Consider the following 22,616-nt stretch of genomic DNA (forward strand, 5'->3'; position numbering starts at 1 on the left):
AAATTAAACCCGTAGTACGAGCTGAGCAAACCGAGAGAAAACAAAATGGCGCACAATCCGATCGATCTTCGAGCTTCAGAAACATCGTGTTGGCAATTTGGTTTATTCAATATTCGTTTTGATTTCAATAAAGTTGCATTTTCTCTGCCTTTGTGCTATAGTGCAAATTCGCCGCCCAACTCTACCTCCTCTACTCCACGTTCCGTGTCCCTCGCGTATCACTCCTGGGTCGCTGGGTATCTGGGTTTTGGGGTTTTCTAAGTTTAAGTTTAAGTCAGAGACTAACGCTGTAATGTTACATACACACACACACACAAGAAGTCTTTAATCTGAAACACACGTACTACACACACGTACACGGAAAGCTCCCCAGTCATCGTCAGCGTGGTCGGTCAACCCGCCAGTCCAGTCCGATCCGTTCCTGTTCCTTCCCACCACTGTGGTACGCGCGCCGTGCTTCGGGTAGTGTTTTTGTTGGATAGTGCTGCTGCTGGCAATTGATTGCGCTGTGACGTGCGGCCTACCGTGGCGGCAGAGGGTCACTTACTGCGAGTACTCGTTGATCACGGCCATATCGTCCGAGAGATCGTGCTTGAGGCTGTTGCCGCCGCCGGCCGCGCTCAGCTCGTTCACCTCCGGGAAGTAGCGCTTGTTGAACGCGAACCGTCCGAACCGGTCGATCTCGTCAAAGTTCCGCTTGCCAATCGTAGCCACCTCGTCACCGTTCAGACGGTAATTAAATCCTGCCGAGCAGACGATTGGATAAACGGTGAGAATAGGACCTAATGATGAAGCAGGTTAGGGGGCTAGGGAACACTCACCGTTATACCGATCGATCTCGTCAAAGTTGCGCTTGCTCAGCCGCCCGTTGTAGCCGTGGTCACCCACGTACGACGGTTCGTAGTCCAGGTTGCGCTTGCCGTTGAAGCGTGCGAAGCGGTCAATCTCATCAAAGTTTCTCTTGTCGTACATCGGGGCCAGTCCGCGCGAATAGTAGTTGTAGAGTAGCGTCCGGCGGTCCGAGTTGTTGAGCGAGCGCTTCGTCTTGTAGCCGGTTACCACCGAAGGCGCCACTGTCCGCTGACCCGCCCGCTGTTCCAGACTAGCCACCGCGCTCACCTTCTCTTCATTGGGCTTCGTGGTCGAACCTGTCGCTTGCCGAATGGAGGTTAACGAAAAGTTAGTACACACGGACGGGCCTGCCAGTCAGCATGTTCGGATTGAAACACCTCGGAATGGAAGGTTGTTGCTTTGCTTTACATTTTGCTCTGCCGAGACTTTTGCTTTCAGGTTTTACTTTATTGTACATTGTTTGTGATATACGTTTTTTTCCGTTGGCTTCCGTTTCTCCGTGCTCATTGTGGGACTTTGCGGGCGTCGCTGGCACGGCTGACAAGACGCCACCATGCTAATAGATGTTTAACCGAATATAAGAGCCCGATTGCACACGCAAGTTCGCGGTCCTAGCTTCACAAGACACCGCGCACAGAGGTAAATAATGTTTAGCAGGGAAAGGATGAACGATCCACGAAGCTAAGGTACCTACAATGGAGAAGCTGTTGGTTGTACGTTAGGTTACAATAAGTATGAAATGCCGTTGAACATTTTGTGCGTTTTTTCCACAAACTCCGTCCCACACATTCGCCAATAATTCCCACACGGATCTTCGATCAGCTTACGGCCCTAGGCACTGTCCTACCGCACGTTGCAGGCGTCCGCTCGAGACTCTCCTTCCGCCCATTCGTTGCCGCCGTCATCTTATTTCTTCAGCAAATTCCCGCCACCGATCGAGTCCAGAGAGCGTTTCAGGAGGTTGCCGCCGCCGATCGAGTCCAGGGAACGCTGGTTGCGACCGAACGAACCGCCACCGCCCATGCGCGGCATTCCGGAGAACGACCCATCGTACGCTCCGGCCACGGCCTGGTTCAGCAGGATACGGTTATAGTACAGGTACTCTAACCGGCGTGCGGCCAGAAAGGAAGCAACAATATTTTCGCCATTAGCCACCGTCCGTCCGAAATTAATTTGGTCTCAAAATTATTATCCCATTACGCACGGTTCACAATGGACGAGTCACAACGATGACGTGGACTGGACGTGGACTTTCAGCTTCCGCCGGACACGGGGGACACAGACATCACACGGGGACACACGACGGACACAGACAGGTAACAACACAGTTAACACCTTCTCACGGTTGCTGATTGATTAAGATTTGATCTAATTAACAGGCGCTCGCCGCTGGGCTCTCTTTCTCCCTTGGTGGCCACTTGGTGGCTAATAATAGCCAACAAACTGATGCATAATTGAGCATCATGTGGCCGCCGTCGCATCATCTTTTCGAGATGATCCGGCAGTTGGGTTTCTTTTCACACTATGCACCGCTACTGCGGTGTAATTTGAGCTCTTTTTTACTACGGTGACGACAGATCCTGGGACAAAGTACACGAAAGTCATAAACGATCTACGGCGCTGATGCTGATGGGAAACACAAACCGGTGGAGCCTGGCCCACCTAGGTCGTTAGCAGTAAAAAAGTTTCGTCTATTTTACGCGATCGTAAACATGCTGCGTGATGTGCGAAATTTGGGCTCCCTTCTGCTCAGCTTATCGTCAATGGTGGATAGTTCCACTGTGCCCACTCTGTGAGATTTTGCTTAATAATTGTAAAAAATATCAAAAGTTTGAAAATCAAGTTTAGTGAAAAAATTACATCGACTTTGAGGGTAAATATTAATTGAAATTCATCATCAATATTCATCCAAAATATAGATGAGTTTAACTGAACTGAACAGAAGATGAACGTTTAATCTGAGCAATCATAGCATTAAGAAAAAGACCATAGACGTAGCGAGCTGTTACTTCATACAGTTGCCAACACAGTAGACTGAGGTCCAAAGTATCGTAGGTTTTTATAAAGTTTTCTTGCTCTCAAAAACCTTGCCTTCTCCTGTTTCAAGGTCTTGTGAGCACGGTGAGTCGTTTTTAATCAATTAAAATTTAAAATTTTGAAGATAATGTGTGTGTCTCACCAGCCAGACAACAATCAATCATGGAGAATATGTCTCACAGTCTATCACATTGCAAAAATTCTCATCAAATATTCAACATATTCGTGCTCTGCTGTATGGAGCTGTGGAACATTGTGCCATTGAATAATTCGCCAGAAAAAGCATTAGCCTGATGTATAAAATGTTTTTTTTACTCGCGGTTGTTGATGGGCGCCTAAATTAATCACATTTTTCGGCTCCGACAAATACACCCTCCTCCTCTGAGGGCTGACGAAACCGAATTACACTGAAGATCATAATGGCATTATGCTTGGAGCGAACTTGATCTCCATCTTTTCTACCGAGACCAACAAGTCTCTCTTCCGTCTAACAAGGTATCAAACTTGCTTCTTATTGCGACCGGTAAAGAAACATAAATTCCACCGTTGGAACTTTCCACTTTTTTAGTTATGAATCGAAAAGTTTCTTCATCTTTACGGCGTGAACGGTGAATTGTGATAAACTTCCTGACAAACCCGTTGGCCCGTTCAGCCCGGGGCCCGCGATGAAGTTACGCGAAAGGATAACGTCGATAGATGCACTTGCTCATTGGCCATCGTGTATCGCGCAAAATGTTGCAACTGCACCGCGCAGTGTTAATGGAAATTCGTGACGAAGAAGCGCCACTAATTGGCCTCAATAGTGGCCCCAATCGCGAGTGGCAGCGCTCGGTGGAAATTCGATTTGCACCGAAAAGGATATTGCCCAATCGGCGGAGCAGTTTTAGCCGACGGCCGGTGAAGGAGTGTTTTCGTTTTGCGATTTTTACGCTCCTCAATGGGCTTTCCGATGAAGGTTCTGACAAACGCATGCACACACGCATGAACCTGCCACTGGGTCGGTCCTGCGAATTGACACACATTTTCACCGCCAAAGTGTGTCCACTCGAGAGAGAGCGGGGGGTGCCTTCAGAACACTCCTCTGCTGGCACGTATGCAGAGCTCTCCAAGCGAGTTCAACGGCAAACAGTGCCCCGAGGCTACTGCCCGTGCGGCTGTGGTAGGGCAGTTACACCCGAAGAGCCACACGACCAGGCGCCAGGACGATTGTTGTCGCATTGTGCGGCTCACTATCGTGTGTGTGTGTGTGTGTGTGACTTAACCAGCACATCCCGCTGCGTGCCTTGATGATGTTTTCATGTAATTTTAAGTTTGCCATTCCGATTCCGGGGCTGCCGGAGCAAAAATCGAACGCTGGCGAACGCCAACGCAACATGGCGCAACCGGAAGTGGCGGACCGAGCACGTGGTGCTGACATCGTTTAGCATCGTCCCGCAGCATTCTTCCGCGCGGGACCTTCACCTTCTACGCCAGCGCCAGCAAGTACTCTGGCGAACCACTTTAATGGTTTTTTCAATTGTAGGACCAAAAAAACATGCAAACCGCAAAATCCCAAGGGCAAAAACAATGCAAAAATGGGTAGCGTGAGATTTTAGCATTGGACCGCAAATCTCGGGCGTATCATTTCGGTCCTTTTCGCTTCAGAATGCTCAGAGCGCGGAGCAATTACATTGCTCGACAAACATTTGGCCAGCGCGCAACCGATGACGGTACCGTTTGCTGTTTGATTTGTTACGGTGGCGGCCCAGACACAGCTTCGATTCTCGCGCTGGCGTCAAACAGAGAACGGAACCGGGCGGGGAGAAAAAAGTCAGTTATCTTTTCCGTTGAGCCGCCGACGAAAGCAAACAATGGGAAACGGGCTTCCGAATCGAATCCACGCCAGCGGAAGTGCTAGCAACCGGAGCGGGAAATTGCGAATGGAATGTCAATGCTACTGATGGCGTTCGGGGGACGCACCGCGCCGAGTGATTAGGCAACCGGATGATTTTTGAGCCCCACCAGGCGCCTCCATCCGGCCGACGCGTTTTATCTTGTGCATCTTAACGGCGCCCCGCGGTACCGATGGCTGCCGGGTGCGTCCACGTGCTGCTGGCTGCGAAGACAATTCATTGTATCCTTTGCATAATTACGTTAAGGCCCCCGGTGGGCTGCCTTCTTGGAGGCGGTCCACCGGCCCCTACCCAACGGAAGTGGAACACGGCGGAACCGATGCTGTGCGGTAACCGCCAATTTACTAAAGTGCGAAGCAAAAGGGTGCCAGCAGAATTAGATTTAGCAATAATATTAAAGAATAATGGAAAATTGAAATGCCAACCGGCCGTAAGCATTGCCTGGCGGTGCCGTTCACTAAAATGACCACCTTCGTACGGTTGCATGTAAATTTGCTAAAGTTTACTGTACAGAAAACAAATATTAGGTCCCGTTTCGTTTTCGTTGTTTTTGAAAAGCATTTTTTTATCGTTGTGGCGCCACAACATTAGTACGAGGTGCCGCACAAACTAGTAGCCATCGGTTCGGTTCATGCAAAAGTAGTGGGCAAATGGGTTTATCTCGGTACCGCGCCACCACGAAATTATGCTCTCACGAGGCGGCAAAGCGTCCGCGTGGTTGCATGAAAATAATTTAAATATCTAATGCTTCATCACGTTACGGTTAAGTGTTTATCATTTCCACGTGTCCTTCGCACGAATCGGTCTCGTGCCCCAGTTATGAGCGTCCTAATGGCGAGCAAGCCAAGGAATTTGTTTCAAATTTAATTAAAATGTACCGTTCGGTGGCCGGCGGCAAGGCGGTGACCGGCAGAGACCGGCAGAGACCGGCATTCCGCGCACCCACCGAATGGGTGCGCTATCAACAACCTCTGTTATCAACCCATTGGCTGTTTGTAAGGTTGTTTGGTACGAGCAGTTTGTTTTCTAATGAAACATCCACGCTCTGGCCATCGCTTGGATTTGTGTCGCACGCACTGCGACGTGTTGCATCTTGAGCGGACAGCGTGCCCCGTCGGCGTCGGCCACCAGGCGCCTCCATGATGGATTACGACGCTGTGGACGGCAGCGTCGCGTATCCCCGCAGGAGGAACTGTGCTAGCTGGCCGGCACGGTTGCGGACAGGTTGCTGATGTATGATTGTTCCATTTTGATTAAAAAAAGAGCCCTTTTCTCTGTATATGCAACCGCAATGGGCCGTGGATGGAGTTCCGGAAATTACTTCGGGGAGAAGCACGAGACAAGCAACCCGTTGCCAATTACTCCAGCGTAATGCCGTAGGAATAATGGTCTAAGGTCACACACAGGTTGTCCCAAATTTAAAACATTTTAATAAAATAGTATAGACGACTCGCAGGCGATTTTGTAAAAAGGACAAGAAAAGATAAACATTTCAGGACACAAAACGGGTCACACGTAGAAAACAGTTCACAAACACGCGGTTCCAGTAAACGGTCACAGTACACGAACACTTATCTTGACAGAAACACAGACAGAAAGTTACAAATAATTCCGGAAGGATTTTAAGACACGCACGGAGTCTACACAGACATTGCATAATGGTAATAATCTGTTACCATCGTTTAGCCGCTTCAGGTCCTGTAGCTTCGACAGCACCTCCTCCAGCTCCTGATCCTTGACCGGCTGTCCGTGGGCCCAGCTGAGGAACGCGAACAGGAACACGCCACAGATGAGATGCAACTTGACGACCATTCTGACCACACCAAATACACTGTCGGAGCTGTCGGATGGAAACTGGGAATCCTTTCGAAACCCCGAAAGGACTTCGCTGAGGGCGGGGGTCGAGATGAACCAAAACACACAATTCACGCTTGGCGAGGCGACCAACGCTTGGGACAAGTTTTCGAACGATCACGCAGAGTATCCTTCAACCAACAACACTGTCGCTGTCTCGTCTACCGCCGGCTGTCGGTCGATGATGCTCAACGGATGCTGCTTGGCGTACGATTGTTGCGCTTCTCGGTGCGTGGCCGGTGCTTATATACATCCAGCAGCAGCCCGTGAGACGTGAGCAGCAACAGTTGCTGCACACGCGTGAGTAGTCGGCAAATTGGTGCGTTCCGTTGTGGGTTCCACCCCACGACGCCCTTTTCGTGCCATCACAATCTCCCAGCGGAAGCAGCAAGCAACAGATGGGACTCCCGATTGTGGTCGTCGTCCCATAATCGGCTGTTGGTCGGTCGGTTGTACATCGTAAGCGAAGCGCAACTCACTTCTCACGAGCGCTGAGCTCACCGCAGCTCACCATGGTGATCAAGCTTCGTTGGGGGACTTTTTGAAGAGGACTCCATCATTCGGATCATTTCGGGTTTTAATTTTTTGCAGGACCTGCCATAATTTGGTAATCGCGCGGAGTGTTTACGATCATAAAATTTGCATTTTCCGTCTGCGGGCTGCAAATTGAACATAAAGCGCGTTCGTGACGTCAGCAATGGTTTAATCAAATAATTTAGTAGAGCGGAGATGAACTATTCTCTAGTAACGTTACACTATTACTTGTGAATGATTAGTAGGAGATAACGTTCAAAAAGGTTACATTCAATGCTTTGATTAAACAATAGATTTTCGTCTGAAAAGAATAAAACACTTGGCTCTTCACTACCGTCGATGAGTCGAAAGCAACAATTACTTCAATTAAGTATTTCCCTTATCACAGACATGTTGTCTGGTGTATGTACAAAACCACACAGGACGCAAGGAGGTCGCAGGATCATTAGTGTTACCCTTGTTTGCGTGATCAGTCGGTTGGTTTGGCAACGAAATTGCATCGCACAGCAAGTGGCTGCAATTGACTGATGAAGCGCATACGATGCACCGCCTCAGGACGTTGAGAGAAGGTTTTTTTTTGTTCTTGAACGGCACGGAAAAATTGCCTTCTTTATCCAATTAGGAGACGTGTGAAGCTTGGTAGACGAATTTCCATTTTAAAATTACCCAAACACTGAGAGTGGGAGCACCAGAAAGAAGGGAAGGGTTGTATTCGTTAAGTCGAGAAACTGTATCCTTGTCGAAGCGTCAGTTTTTATGCCAGTGACATCAGTGCAGTGGCAGATGATGAGCGCATTCGAAAGTGCTGGAGCGAAGATTGATCCGATGATTGGAAATAAAATAATGACAACCATAAAAAAGTACCTATTATAGTGCCTGACACAAGCACAGAGGTTTAAAATTATTTTCGAGTCGATTGTTGTTGAGGAGAAACTTTTAGTATTACATATTAGAAAGAAATCATTCAGTAGACCAATAGACCGTTTAGTGCAGTTCCAACCAATTGGAAACTAAATTAGATTAAGCATTCGTTATTTGTTTAAGCAACTTGGGCCGCTTTTGGATGAAAACCATTATCGTGTTCGCCTGATTGCGTAGGCCTTTTCCATCTGAACGTCCAGAGTTGTTGATTCTAATGCACTCCGCCACTGCACTTCGCTTTGATGTTGACGCTTCATATTACGCTCCTTGAAACGATAACACACGGACGGATTAAGGCCACAAACACCCATCCAGTACGGGCTGCCCACGTATGTAAATTTTTCACCGAAAAGAGTCCGCGTTTCCCGTGTCCCGTGGCACCGGAGCCAACATCATCCGATGCGAAATTATCCAACCTGTCACAGTGCATTAAATTATCAATTAGCCAGCCGGCTTCGGGGCTTCGAGCACCGTAAGTACTGTACGGGAAATCGAAACGGGGTCATAAAGCCTGGCAACGGGAAAGTGTTCCACCGGTGGCTCAAGTGGCTTCCCCTGGCACCCTGCAAGTGAAGTGTCAATTGGCCAATCACTCGCGGTACTGGAACATCCGGTGCGCGAATGTTTTTGCGATCGTTAAAAATGTCCCGTCCGCCGCCCGGTTATTGTGGGCCGACCCATTAATCCCGCTCTTCCGTGACGTGTGTTGGTGGCCGATGTAAAAGCACCCATAAAACCCCGGGCAAGAAGTCGCCTAATGTCGCGCACATCGGTTGCGGTTTCGTAGATTACGGCCCCATTTGTTGGTCAGGGCAGGGCAGGGGGTGGCGCTAATTATTGGTGGCCCCAGAATGGACACCATTCGGTGGCCGGTCGGTAGTCAGGCCGACAGGGATGCAACGGTTCGGTCGTAAACTGGACACCGGTTCCAAGGGTGTGTTGGGATTCGATTTCACACACGCGCTGGCGTCGGTCTCCATCTAGGTGGTCCATCATTTGCGCAAGGTCCCACTGTAATTGATTTTAAAATCCCACCGAACGGTGGTTTCAACACGTTTTCGCGTCGCCTTCCGTGCGCACTGAAGGAAAGTCACCTGTCCGCTTGTTCCTTCCTTGTATCTTATTGTATACACCGTAACCTTGGCAGGTGCTTTCTACGTCTTAAGCGTCCCGACATTCCTCGGACCTATTTTTGTTTGTGCTTCGAGGGCCGGCGCTTCGTTTCCCGGGTGCCCTTTTTAGGGACGACATTTTTGGGCGCCAACATTGCACCGGCATTTTGCTTTCAGCTTCTTCCGATCACTCCCCGACAAGTATTCGAACCCAAATTATGATTTGTCGCTCCGAAATGGCGCTCGTTTCGAAATACACCGTGCGTTGAACAAGGAAAGAACATGTGCTCCAACGCGGTTAATGGCTTCGTAGTGGCTACCGTAAGGAAATTGATTGCCTCGGCTTTCGGGCAAGGAAAGCCTGCCAAAAAAGGGAAACAAATCAGTTAATTTCCTTCCCGAAAAGTGGGTGTCACAAATAGTCGCGCAACTAAGGGAGCCCATTAAACAGCGTGGTCTCTCGGGCAGTGTTAATTATTCCCGGGTTGGTGACATTGGCCCTGACGAGCTCCATCTCGGGATGTGGCGCAGAATTCGATTGGATTGATTCCTATGGTAATAAATGGGTGGTTTGAGAAACAAAATGGCGCTAAATCAATCGTTGGTCACACTTTGACTTCATCTTGCCGGGTTTTATTGCTGTCGAAGGGGAAAATTATGATTAAGCCCATTCAATTAACGCAGCAGTGCTATGACGATGAAATGGATAATTTCTGGGAATATTTTCTTGGTAACAGATTACTACAATAATTAAGAGGAGGCGGAGATCAATCTTATGGACGAGTTGAGCAAATTTAATGCTATTTATTCTGAAAACTTCTAACGCTAGAGCCTCAAGTAACTCAAAGTATCTGTAATTTAAATTGTCCTCAAAATCCTTAACGCACGTTGCATCGGACCTTTCGCTCTGATTTTGTAGCTCTCCTTGTCGCACTCGCACCGTATAGAAGCGATGAAACATTTCGACAGAACTTGCACGCAGGTGGTGCTCAGATATATTTCACTGCTCGCGTTGAAATATATCGCGGAAATATTCCCTTGGCATTTGCTCGAAAAAAATTCGAGAAAATTTGAATCCTCAAATAGTCCGTTAGCTCCGGCTCGATTTCTTTCTTTTACAAGAAAGCGTTGCGTTCAGAAGACCGATTTGGTTATCTTTCGAATAGGTAAAATGAAACTATTTGGTAAATGTTGGCAATATTATCGTAATACAAAAAACATTTATGCAATTAATTTAATTAAACTTATAATAGAGAATTCAGCGACAAACTTTCACATTTCGCCGGTAACAGTTGTTACTAATTACTATGTACATATTGTCTCTCTTCAGTTACAGTTTATCGAGTGCGCATTAATATCTTCCATAAGCTCATCCATCACCAATCCGGACTTCCGGTAGTGACGTACCGGTGTCGGCAACCTTGAATAACCCGCCACTGCTGACCGGGGCCTGATCTGGGGACACTTTTCGTGCGACGACGCGGACTACCGCTGCAGGACCAGATCGTAAACCTTGTGCTATATAATCATCGCACCGACCGGCCATGTGTCGTGCACACATAGACGAGGCTGCCACCCAAACCCAGACCCAGACCCCGGGGAAGTCAGCCCAGAAGTCGCGTGCAGAACGTCCCAGACGAACCGCAACCCACTTCCGGTTCCGGTCCTCTGTGCTGCAGTACTTTCGGTACGCGCGTCGCCAAATTTCCGTCGAAAAGAAAGCGAAATACGACCAACGTTCCGTGATTTTGTTCAAATTTCAAAGCATGGCCGGGAACCGAGAATTCCTCGCCACTTTCAACTACCCAGCACCAAACAATGGAAGATGTGCGACGCCGGACGCCTTCGGGGTAATAATTCGCAAACTCCAACTTCCAAAAATTACCCGAAGAAACGCCGTCGAAAAGCAAACGCCAAACAACAGCACTTTCCCTCCCAGGAAATGGTCCACCCGGAAGAATTAACGTGTCACGAGGGGTTGTTTTTCAGTCGCCGCACCGTAACGACGACTATTTACTGTTCGCCCAGCCCCCCGCCGGTGTCGCCTGCACCCAGCAGGCGTCTCTACACACAGACGGCCCCAGTCTTCCCGGGCAGAAGGTTTTCCGGGGCCGGGGAAAAACAAAAACCTCGCGGGCCAACAGTGTCTGGCACGGGGCCCAAAAAGGTCCTGTCCGGCTGCCCTGTCGCTGGCAACATCGATGGCTTTGACGGCTACATCCCGTCGGCCGGTCTGACATATTTCAGTACCGAGCCCCTGGCCAACTGCGACCAATCACCATGGCAACGGATGGCGCGACGGATGAGCCGCCGCTTGGTGCGGGCTTATTTTAAACTCCGCCAATGTGTGCGTGTGTGTATGTGTGGGAGGGGAGAGGGGGGGGGGGGGGGGGGTTGCCGACACACACTCCAGACACATCCTCCAGACAGAGGGCAGAACCCTCCCCACGAGAGTCCCGAGGGTCGATAAAGTGTCTTCTACCGCCCGACCTGGCCCGGCCACGTCGATCCGGCCAGGAGGCAGCATAAACAACGCAGGACGCGCCAGGACGCGCGCTCCACTTTAGCCGTCGCCGGGTGGCAGTTATTTCAAGCCACCGAAACCCACCGAACGGTAAATAATTCCTGCACCTTCCACCGCCACTAGGAAGGACCCGCTTCTCGGCAGACTTCCCGGGAACAGGAAGCGTCGGTCTGCTTCCTGTGTTACCCCGATGTCGACTGTGCGTGTGTGTGTGTGTGTGTGTGTGCCAGTCATTTGCAGTGCACGCCCGGGATGGATAAAAGTAGTGCAACAACCCGTCCGCCCGTCCGCCTATCCGGCCTTTCCTTCAATTTCCGTTCCTCCCCATCCACACCAGGGGAGACGTCACTGTCCTCCGGACCCCCGGGTCCGGCTCGGTTGCGGTGCGCCGGCAGTGAATCTGGGCTACCGGTACCCCGACCCAGACTCCTAGACGGTCCGGACTGCGCAGACGCGTCGTCGGCGATTGCAAGGTCGGCGAACGCTAGTACATAGGGCGCGGGCTATGCTGTTTATGTTGCGGAAGCGTATGTACTGGCGCGACCCACTCTCGGCGCACTCGGCACAGGGCACGACGCGCGTGGTCCTCGTTGATGTCCTCGTTTTCCCTGTTTCCGCGAGGCGAGACTTTTGTGGCACGGGAAACCACGTTTCGCCGGGCTGTCGCCGGGCGGTGCAATTTCCCGTCGGCCGTGTCTGCGGCCCACTGCGCTGCGCTGCGCGCTGGTCAATGGCTGGGGTTGCGCCACGCCACCACGAAAGGCGGAAGGTGGAAGTGAGCCGTCTGCCTCCCCGGGGCGTAGTAGACACACACACACGCCGAGAAGCTGAGCGGGTGGCGAACGACGAAACCGACGAAGCGGTTCTGGCGCTTTGACTGCACATAATTGGAGTCCCCACCGCCCGCCCGAACCCCCGGGTTCGCGGGGCCGGACCGAAGCATAAATTATGTCCCGGCGCGATGGTGTATCGGACGGGGGACACGCGTAACGTGCTGGTAGCCCTCCAGGGCAAAGGCCAATTAGGCGAAGGTACTATTTTATTCAAACCGATGGCAAAGGCGCAATGATTATCCCAAAATATGCTAAAACACAGAACAACAAGCATGCAAACGAACGTCGATGAATGGCAACGTATTTTAAGATCTGGAAGCAAAAGCAAACAAATTTATGCAAAGGATTGTTACTATAAAATAAGAAAATATATAAAAATAAAGTACTTGAAAAAACAAGAACACAAAATTGATCAGCAATAAACACAAGATCTAAAAAGCATTGTGCAAAAGTAAGAAAAGAGACACAGAACATTCGAATGTTGGGGTTCGAAACATTCGAGACACATTCGGAATGCTCCGGTCCGATTTGGCGTGGTGTTCGATTCTTGCCGTGTGCGCCAGAAGTCGCGCTCTGGTTGGGGTTCGCTTTCCTACGGGAACTAGCCGCGGTCTTTGTGTGAGTATTGCGTTTTCCCGCGGCGTGTATGTGTGTGCCTCCGTGATATTCGGTGGCCATTAGAGCATGGGCAAAAGTAAAAGCTTTCGCATCGCTCGGGGCCCGGGGCCTTTCGGTGGCGTTAGTGCCGCAAGACTGGAAACTACGGCGCGGGTTCTGGAAAGAAAAAAAACAAGTCTCGCTTGCCGGCGGATGGATCGGGAAGTTATTGCGTCCGCGCCCGCGTAGCATTAAGCCTATGCTGTGGGGTTAATGTTGGGGAACCAGCACCAGTGCGCGTCTGGTGGTCCAGTCGCCAAACTACGCGTCTGCCGTGGAAATTCAATTTCAAATATCGTGTTAGTCGAATGAATTTCCGCCGCTTCCAATGAAATCTATCCCATTTTGTCCCATTAACTAGAAACGGCGACTGTGTGACATTTGCTTGAAGGGCGTAGATTTAACAAGAGTATTTTAAACATCTTTGAAAAATTATACTTTCCATCATTTTTGGTCTTTTACCAGCATCAACGCAAACGACTCATCTATTGAAGTCCTTTGGAAAATGGTTCCTTTTTTCGATGGGGCCACCAAACCACGAAACTATTCCGGGGAGCCTGCATCCGATCCGAATTTCAAAATGGCGCTCGTCCTTACCACAGCCTTCACCACTACCCGCGAAACATACTGAGCCACATAATGATAGTATTCCCGTCCGTTCGGGCCGCTTCCAGGTTTTACACGAGCCGTGTGCTCCAGAAAGCGCACCTGGCCTGCAGACCGGGCACGGCACGGTGCTGCAGCTGCCAGACAGATTCACTTTCGGTCCTAGGTACGGCCTATACGGCTCGGTCTCTCGTTGCCGCGCCCCATCCGACTTTTCCAATGCAATGGACTATCATTTCCACTGGGAACCCGTGTGCCGATGATTTTCCTTTCCCTGCTTTTCGCTTTTCAACGGGGGCCACCGTGCTCGACTGCTCGCGTGAGTGTGTGTGTGTGTCCGGGTTTGCATTACATAGGCCTAGGCCAGACTGTTCTGCCCCCCCGGGGTGGGTGGTGGTCGCCCGGACGCCCAGCCCAACAATGCGCCATGTTCCGATTTGCTCCGATGGTTGGCAGACATTGGGACAGCGATACCGCACGCCCGTGTTCCGGCCTCTCATCCCTCACCTCACCGTGCCGGGGGCCAAGTTGAAGGTCTGACTGTCTGGTGCAAGGGGAATCCGTCTGGCTAGGGCTAGGGCTATTTCGTTATTGAATTTCGCAATTGCGTTCTCGCCACGTTAGGGAGCCGGAGTTCTGTCAAAAATCAAAACTTGGCACTTCGACGATGCCAATATACATGCCAATACTTTTGTTATTTCCCAGGAAGGTACTTGAGTGTTGTTTAGATCAACAAACCTGGCTCAGTCTATGCTTCGAACGGTGTGTAAAAATTTTAGCCTTATGAGGTTTAGTTTTTGGGAATTGTCTCTATTTCTGTGGTGTGAATAAGCTTGTATCCTTATCCTTGTATTTATTTATTTATCTATCTCGCCGTAAGTCACCAGACCTAGTTGACCATAAATAAGAGCTTAACAGCAGAGTTACTTAAGTTATTGCATTGAAGCTTAGAATGGATCCTCGTTTGATTCTTTGCCCAAGAATTGCGATCCACAACCGAAAAACTGCCAACCCGTGATAGTTTTATTGATAATTGGACTGATAAAAAGACTCGACATCAAACTTCGCCCGTCGAGCCCATCGGTGTGAAAAGCATTCCTTCCGTCTCGCTATGATTATTCGCACCACAACACCGATCAGTCAGCGGTACGGCGGCCGCGACCATGTCTGGGTTGCGAGTCGCGAAAATTTGCATACATTTCCGGTGGCACCACTTTTTTAGTTTTTCATCAACCACCGCATCCCATCCGAGCAAGGCCGGAGGCCGGCCCGTGTTAATGTCTGCACTAATATAATGGGCCGGCGCGACAGAGCCCGGAATGCCCGGCGAACAGAAGCCGAGGGTAGCCGTTCGCCGTTTCTAGGGTACTTGTCCCCTGGCAAGCAACCGGCATGCTTAAGCCTTGGCCGAAGTCTGCAGAACGCACGGACCAACGACACGGACCGGATGGCGCAATGGTTCGCAAAAATGTGTTTGCAAAAACCCAAGAAGGGGAAACCAAACTCTGCGAACGTTTTGCCAGCCAGCGATCGATAAAATCTCGGAACTGGAGCGGGAAAGCGTGACTTTTGGGATGTTTGGCTCTCTTGGCGCGCGTTACTACGCAAAACAAACCGGGCCACGTGCCGGTCCCGGTTCGATGTTGATTTTATTCGAACTTTTTTCGAATTTTATTTTTAAATTTCGGCTTCATTATACATTTACGGGATTTACAGTCGCTAATTTTGCTTTTTTTTTTTTTTTTTAAAAGGCAATGGCCACGATCCAAAAACCGTTGATAGATTGACATTCACGGACCAAACCAGCAGGAATAACAAGTAACATCGGTGCATTTTAATCCAATTTGTGCGGCTTATTAATTATTTGCTATTTTATTTACTTCGCCAAGCCAGGTTCACCTATCACGAGATGGCCGTTGCGCCGTGCTCCAGAAACGGCCGGGTGCCATCTTCTTGTCCAGGGTTCGCTGTTTTTCATCGCCGGGTTTTTCAAAATAACCCCGACTCCCGGGGTTCGATGCGACGCGATGATAGCCGGAAAAGGAAACTCTCAGACGGAGTGCTCTATTTTCCCTTTTTTTTCGTCGCGATTTTGCCGAGCGCTCGAAGAGGGTAAATCCTGCCGCGAGGACTCCGGAACTCGGACCGGGTGTCTGGCAGAGGAGAGGGGGCAGAGGACGTCGTCGTCTGCGCAAAAGGGTGCTTCACCGCGATTGACCCCGGTTGGTCTATGCTGGGCTGTGGGTTTATGTAAGCTACACATCTAATAGCTGAAAATAATAAGACACCCTTTAAAATGGAATGCATAGAAAAAGAAGTTTTTGCAGAATTTAATTTGCAAAAAATAACAACGAATCCCGAATCGCAACATATTTAAGTTCGCGGTCCAAATATCCTGAACGAAATCAAACACCGAACGGCCTGCGATTCCTGCAGGAATCGTCGTCGCCGTCTTCGAGGAATTTTTATTCGACCCCTTCGAACCGTAGAACCGGTGGCCGGTGTCTGTCTGCTCGTTCGACGGCCCCGGGCACCGCTGCCCGCCTCCTTTCGTCCTTGACCGCCGACCGTTCGCGGTGGTCTGGTCGTCTCGCGTGGCCACCCCATCGCTCGCCGTCTCTTTCGTGTCGCACAATTTTCCCTGTTCTGGCGCGACGCGACTGCAGCCGGGAACCGGGAACCGAAAACCCCGGGAAATTAATCGATAAATGCAGAGAGGAGGATGGATGGCACGGCACGGGAACCGGGAACACACGGCGCAGACATGTCTTACGACGCCGACGCGCCGTCAATTGTGAAGGGAGTACGGGAAATACGTGGCTTTTGGGCCCATGGCACCACATGAACAGGGGCCTTAGACACAAGAACAAACTCCCGACTGGAGAATTTTGCTGTTTGGTGAAAGGTGAAATTTGGCAAGATATTAAGATCGAGCATAAACATGTTACGTTGTGTATTGATTTAATTTAATTTTATTTTGTTAAGCATATTTTTTGAATTATAACATTTATTTTACACAATTTTCAATCGAAATTTCAAGGAAATAAATTTATTTTTAGAATGCCGTTCGGCGTCGAATTTTATTGTTCCACTTTCGACGTATTTTACAACCAACAACCAACAACGACGACGGGAATAATTGCGAAAAGTAAAATCAAAAGTTTTCTCCGAAAACAGGGACAGGCTCGTAGAACTTGCGCCACTACCATTTCGGTCAACACATACATAGCCAGAGCCGGGCCCCGATACGATCGAAAGGGGGACAAAAAAGGGAAAAACTAATGAAAAACAAGCAACACAACGAGAACCGAGCGTAAAAAGTGGGCAAGAAAAAGAACTGAAAACACAGAACGGGAAATAAACACTCGAAACCCGCCGTCGTCGACGTCCCGAAACCACACACACTATTGAGCGCCGTTCAGCCAACACTCGTCGCGGCATCGCGATTGTGTGTGTGTCTGACGAGGGAGGAAAGTATATTGACCTTGGAAGGTGCCAACACCCCCCGGGGCACACTCTGTGCCCTGGCGGCGGCGGCATTCCGCAACCCGTCTCGGCGGTGCACCTTGTGGCAGAGGGAGACAGAGAGAAAGCAAGAGAGAGAGAGATAGGATCGAGTGTAGCGAGAGGGGTTCGCGAATAATTGTATCCCTTGGCACGCAAATAACCTCTCCGGGAGAGAGAAAGAGAGAGCGAACGAGCGATCGAGCGATTTTCCCCGGTTTTCCATCGGCCCACGGCCGCGCCGCGACCCTTCCCAACCCAACCGGGCGTGAGTCACTCATTTCCCCCCTCACAGCATAAACAGCGCATAATAACCGGCCGGCCGGCGCTGTGTGTTTCTGGAGCAGCATGGCGCTTATTGGAGTGCTTCCTGCTCGCTCGCACTTCGAGCCCGCCGCTCTCTCCTTCACTGTCTCTTCGCTCTCACTCTCTCCTTCCTTCTCCGGCCTACTACGGCGTCTCTGGCACACTTTTGTAGTGCGAATTTTTGCGAACGACATTCGGTTTCGCATTGCCGATGTTGCTTTCGCACTCGGGCGGAACCCGTGAGTGGCGCCGGCGAATTGATGGTGTCCTGCGGTCCGTGATGCACTTGCCTTCCTCCTAGTGTGAGACTGAAATGCAATAAGTAGTGTGTGTGTCTCACTCGGTCGGCAGGATCTCATTCGCGAAGGCCACGGACTTTTCGCACGGCATCACCGGCCGGCCTGGCCGGGCATTACGAAGACGGTCCCGCACGTACCGTGGTCCCGGCACATCTTTCACCCTGCTGCATGCAGAGCATAATGTTTCGCATCGTAAACCACCTCCGACAGGGGTCGGCCATCATAATCGGTCGCCGGAGAACGGAGGGCGGCCCGGCGTCGAAGATGAGCCCGACATGCCGACGAGATGCCGGTGTAGGAAGCTAACGCCAGAGAGAGAGAAAGAAGGGCGTTAAAATAAAGAACGAAAGCAGCAAATGAGAAAGGCAGGCTTTGCACCAGCATAAGCCGGAGAGACCCGGAGAGAGGCGAGTTTATGCTGCGCCGCGGTGTTGGGTTTCCGATGCTGCTGCTCGGGCGTCAAAGTTGATTGCTCCAGTTGAGGTCATTGAATAGCCCGTGGCCACCGTGGCCCCAACGGCCCTACGAGCGGAGCGATAAACACTGCCACTTGGCTACCAAGTGCAGGGCCACGATTGCAGTCCACAGCCTATCCGGGGTATTTACTTTTGTTACGTGAATTCTCGATGCCCTTTTGATGATTTAGGGGAACGTCTGGACTTGACGAGTTCTCAAAGGTTCCTTGAACAGGGCTTTGATTCCTACCGTTTTGATAGCAACCGTCTAGTTAATGGTTTAGGAATAAAATATACAAACGGAGGCGGGTTTTATTTGACTGAACAATTAACGAAGGTGAGATACAATAATCAATACGATAATGATCAATTAGTTTAATTCTTTTTGTCGCTCGACGATTTTCCAATACGATATCCCGTATTTTTTCAACGATTTCAGGTGTTGTTGCTCCGTTTGGATGTCCTTGACTTGGATCATCTTCATGGCTTGTACGATCACGTTTAAATTCATCAAACCAATGTTTCACTGTGGTTTACAGGGTGGTCAAATAAGCGTTCTCTTTTTGAATTACCCATTGTTTGACGTTCAAAACGTAAAACTTGATTCTGAAAATTGTAGACATTTAGTAAACACTTAGAAATTTATGAAATGGGTCACTATACGTTTGAAGAAAGTTGGTAAATATTAAAAACTTGCTTCCAAAGTGATACGTCTTATCTCAAACGGTACAATATTTGCAAATCTCATTTAATTGAAGCTCATCTCCAACTCGGTGGCTATGGTAATAAGCAAAATTGTCGATTTTTTTTTTTTTTTGATATTGGATATTTTGAGCCTTATCTTCGGAAATTAAAAAGGCAGGAGAAGTTGCGTTGTGAATTGGCCACCAAGAAGCTACGATTTGACGCCTTTGGATTATTATCTATGGGGAGTGCTGAAAGATAAATGTTATGCGAACAAACCAGCAACTATTGACAACACCAAGACCGAAAGTAAAATTGCCATTGGCGAGATAGGACCACAGACAATCGAGAAAGTGCTTTAAAATTGGGTCGACCGAATGGACTACTGCCAAGGCAGCCGTGGAGAACATTTAACCAAAATGATTTTTCATAAAAAAAATGGAAGAATCAACCTTTCAAATGAAAGTTCAAGCATCGAAAAACAATTAAGCCGTTTTTGTTTTGTAACCACATGATAAACGGCACTCTAGATGGTGCACCCTGTACTTTCAGCATTCGTTCATAAGTTTCCTTTGCCTTCAAACCTTCCAAAAATAAAAAGAATATTCCTAATAATGTCCTTTCCTTCCTTTCAATCACTAACCGCCCGTCCTAATTACTAACCAAAAAACAGGGCTTCTCGTGCCACAAAGGATGGACCCGATGGCGTGTTCCTTTGTTTCTGCCTGGCTGCCACACACCATTCGATCATCGTCCTGCCTGGTTCGAACAACGACACCCGTGATGGCATCGCCTTTTGCACGCAGCCTCTCGCCACCACACACCGGCAAGTGCCGATTTCTGGACGTCCGACTTTCTTAAGGCAGCCCCAAAGAACCAAAGTACCAGCCCAAAAAAGGATCGATCCTGCGTCACGCCACCGGTGCTGGTGGTGTTCAACGACCCAAAATGGACACAAAGAGAGAGAGCGCCGGAACCGAAGCCGAAGCCGGAAATGTCGTTGCCACTTGGCGGCCATTAGATTGGCGGTCGCCCGCTCGCAACAACAAAAACCTGGCCCCGTCTGAAGTTCATCAACCACCTGAAGCAGCAGCGGGAAACCTGTTTTTGCCGGCACTTCCAGTTCCGGTGGTCGTCTCTGGTGCCACGTGGTTTTCCTGGAAGCGAAGGCCCCCAGTGGCGTTAGACGTCCGAGCGCCCTCTCGTGGCAGGGAAGCGCACACCGTATGTAACTAGGACACTCGTTCGCCTGCTCGAGGTTTGCATTTCCCGGTGTGGCCATTATTTATGTACTTTCGCCATTTGGCTGTGCCGGCTCTCGCAACGTGCGACGACGGAACGACCATATAAAGGGTGACCTGAACCTGACATCGTGGCTGGCAACGTGTCGCTCGAGTTCGCTGTTGACGCGGAACCTAGCAAAGGGCGACCCACAAAGAGCCGTTCCGGATCGTGCGGAGAGCGTCGTCGGTCGTCTGTCTGTCTGCCGTTGACCACCTAACTGCGACTGGGGAGGGGATGGGCGGACCAGACGCCAGACGCCAGACGCAGAGCAGCAGCAGCAGCAGTTCGCCAAAATTCCGTGTCTGCGCAGGACGAGGCACCTAGATTTCGGTTATTGACGTCGACCGCCGGAGCGGACTGCTCGAGAATGTTCCACCGGTCGAAGACTACGGGTTGAACGAGTTCCGTGTACATCCGGCCCAGCGTCGCGATCGGAAGCGAGTGCTTGGGAGGGATTAGCGGCGATAGGGAAACATCGAACTCCAAGTCCCCACTCGCCAGACAACAGGATCATCGCATTAGCACGTCGAGACGTCTGGGACGAGTCCCGGACGAGACATTCTAGGATGGGCCCCTCGTGCGTCTGTCGCGTCCTTGCCTTGCGACTTCGATCCATTTTGCAGACTTCGAGCCGAGCTCGGCAATAATTATTGTTGGGACACTTGGAACCTGGTTCCAGTTCGCCTCTCTCTCTTTGGGAGAGGAATAAAACGAGAAGGGCACAACCCGGGAGAGTGAGAGGCCACAGAGGCCCTTGCGAGAGTCAAGCGGGAGCGGGATGGCCAACTCCTGGCCTGGCCGGTGAACCTGTACCAAGGGCAAGGACATACGAAACATGCGCACTCGAGAGCCCGCCGGTGCCGGTCGGTGTGTCTGGATCTGCTCGGGTCCACGGCTGTATTTACCACCCTCTCTCCGTGTGTGCACTTTGGTTCCTATATACTCCGTGCGCTGAACAACCAACACCCTCACACTCTGCAGTCCGGGCGGCTCTCTCTCTCTCTCTCGGTCTACGGATGCGGATCCCCACGAGCTCTGGCGCCCCGCTTCGTGGGTTGAGGTCCTCCGCGAGACATTCCCTGGAACTCCGGGCAGTTTCGGGGAGGCCCATCCACGGGCCTCGGAATTGATTATTACTCATCCAACGCGCGCGACCCCTTCGTCGTTGGGCCTATGCGGCCCGTGCCGTCGGCCAACCCCAACCCAAAGACCTAGTTTTACATAGCACCAGGCACCAGTTCCCAGTCTGGATGCCGAACGGATTGCGCGTCCCTTGAACTTGTCCACCCCGCCGCTTCGAGGCGACAAGGCCTACGGCGCAGTCTGGCGCAGTTCTGCGGGGAGTTGGTGGTCCCTCACACCGCTCACTGTCTGGTCGAGTTTTTTTGCTGTCCGCGGCCGCATTCTGCAAAATGAAGCTGCCCGGTAGCCCCACCGGAACCGTCGGAACTCCCGATAATGGCACCCTCCTCCCCAGAAATGTGGTCCAGACTGATGGAGCACTTCCTCCGCGCCGTGTAGACGAAGTCTGCCCCGGGTCCATAATTCTTCCGCACAGTTTATGGCACAAGTTCCTGTCCCCAAAACTGGCGGGGGCTGGGGCACACTCCAAGTCCTGGCCGGGCCCTTTCTGTTCTAAAGGGCCACCCTCCCAGACGAGTCCTATTTATGACGGCGCAAAAGTAATTTCGCCCGTTTCTGGACCCCGGCGGGTTGGGATTGGGCTTGTGGGGAAGGCACTTTGTGGGCTGCTGCCGTTGGTCGTCTGCTGGGGACAGGGGAAGTGCGGAGTCCCGGTCCTGGAGTCGGCTTGTGGTGACTTTTGCGCACTTCCCGATGCCAGCCGCGCTGAAGCTTCACGATGTCTGACACCGAGTTGAAAATTTAGAGTTTTTTATTTTAATAGAATTCTTGATGACGTCATCTTATGAACTAAACACACCAAAAACAGTTAAACCAAAAGCAAGACTCTAACGGCTTAACGAAAGACGATCAGAAACAATTCGTTACCCTTAAACGTTCCCAGAACTCCCCAGAGCTCGGCCCCCAAATCGAGCACGATCCCTAAATTCCAACAACTCCCCAGGAAACTTCCCAAGAAAGCAGTCGAGAGATGTGGGCCAACCGATTTCTGCAGCGCTCTGAGCCTCCGGCGGACCCCCTTGCAGAGATGGACGGCCCGGTGGCCCGACCTTCAACCGTTCACGCGCGCGCACACACGTCAGAGCCCGTCAACCCGTTCCGTTGCCAGCGGCCCTTCAC

At 50.7% G+C, this 22,616-nt stretch overlaps 1 protein-coding gene across 2 annotated transcripts; it reads right to left on the bottom strand.

The window, feature by feature from the left end:
- Nucleotides 1–93: 93 nt before the first annotated feature.
- Nucleotides 94–6,834, bottom strand: LOC128267445 (orcokinin peptides type A-like). Of its 2 annotated transcripts, none has more exons than XM_053004276.1 (3): nt 6,458–6,834; nt 822–1,148; nt 94–743 (listed from the first exon to the last, which is right to left on the bottom strand). In XM_053004276.1, the coding sequence occupies exons 1-3, from the start codon at nt 6,591–6,593 to the stop codon at nt 544–546; spliced, it is 663 nt and encodes a 220-aa protein (XP_052860236.1). In that variant the 5' UTR covers nt 6,594–6,834; the 3' UTR covers nt 94–543. The 2 variants fall into 2 exon arrangements, with proteins under 2 accessions (XP_052860236.1, XP_052860237.1); XM_053004277.1 differs by having other exon boundaries at nt 822–1,154.
- Nucleotides 6,835–22,616: the final 15,782 nt, after the last annotated feature.

The sequence above is a fragment of the Anopheles cruzii genome, chromosome 2 (assembly GCF_943734635.1).
Source record: "Anopheles cruzii chromosome 2, idAnoCruzAS_RS32_06, whole genome shotgun sequence".
NCBI classification, from domain to species: Eukaryota; Metazoa; Arthropoda; class Insecta; order Diptera; family Culicidae; genus Anopheles; species Anopheles cruzii.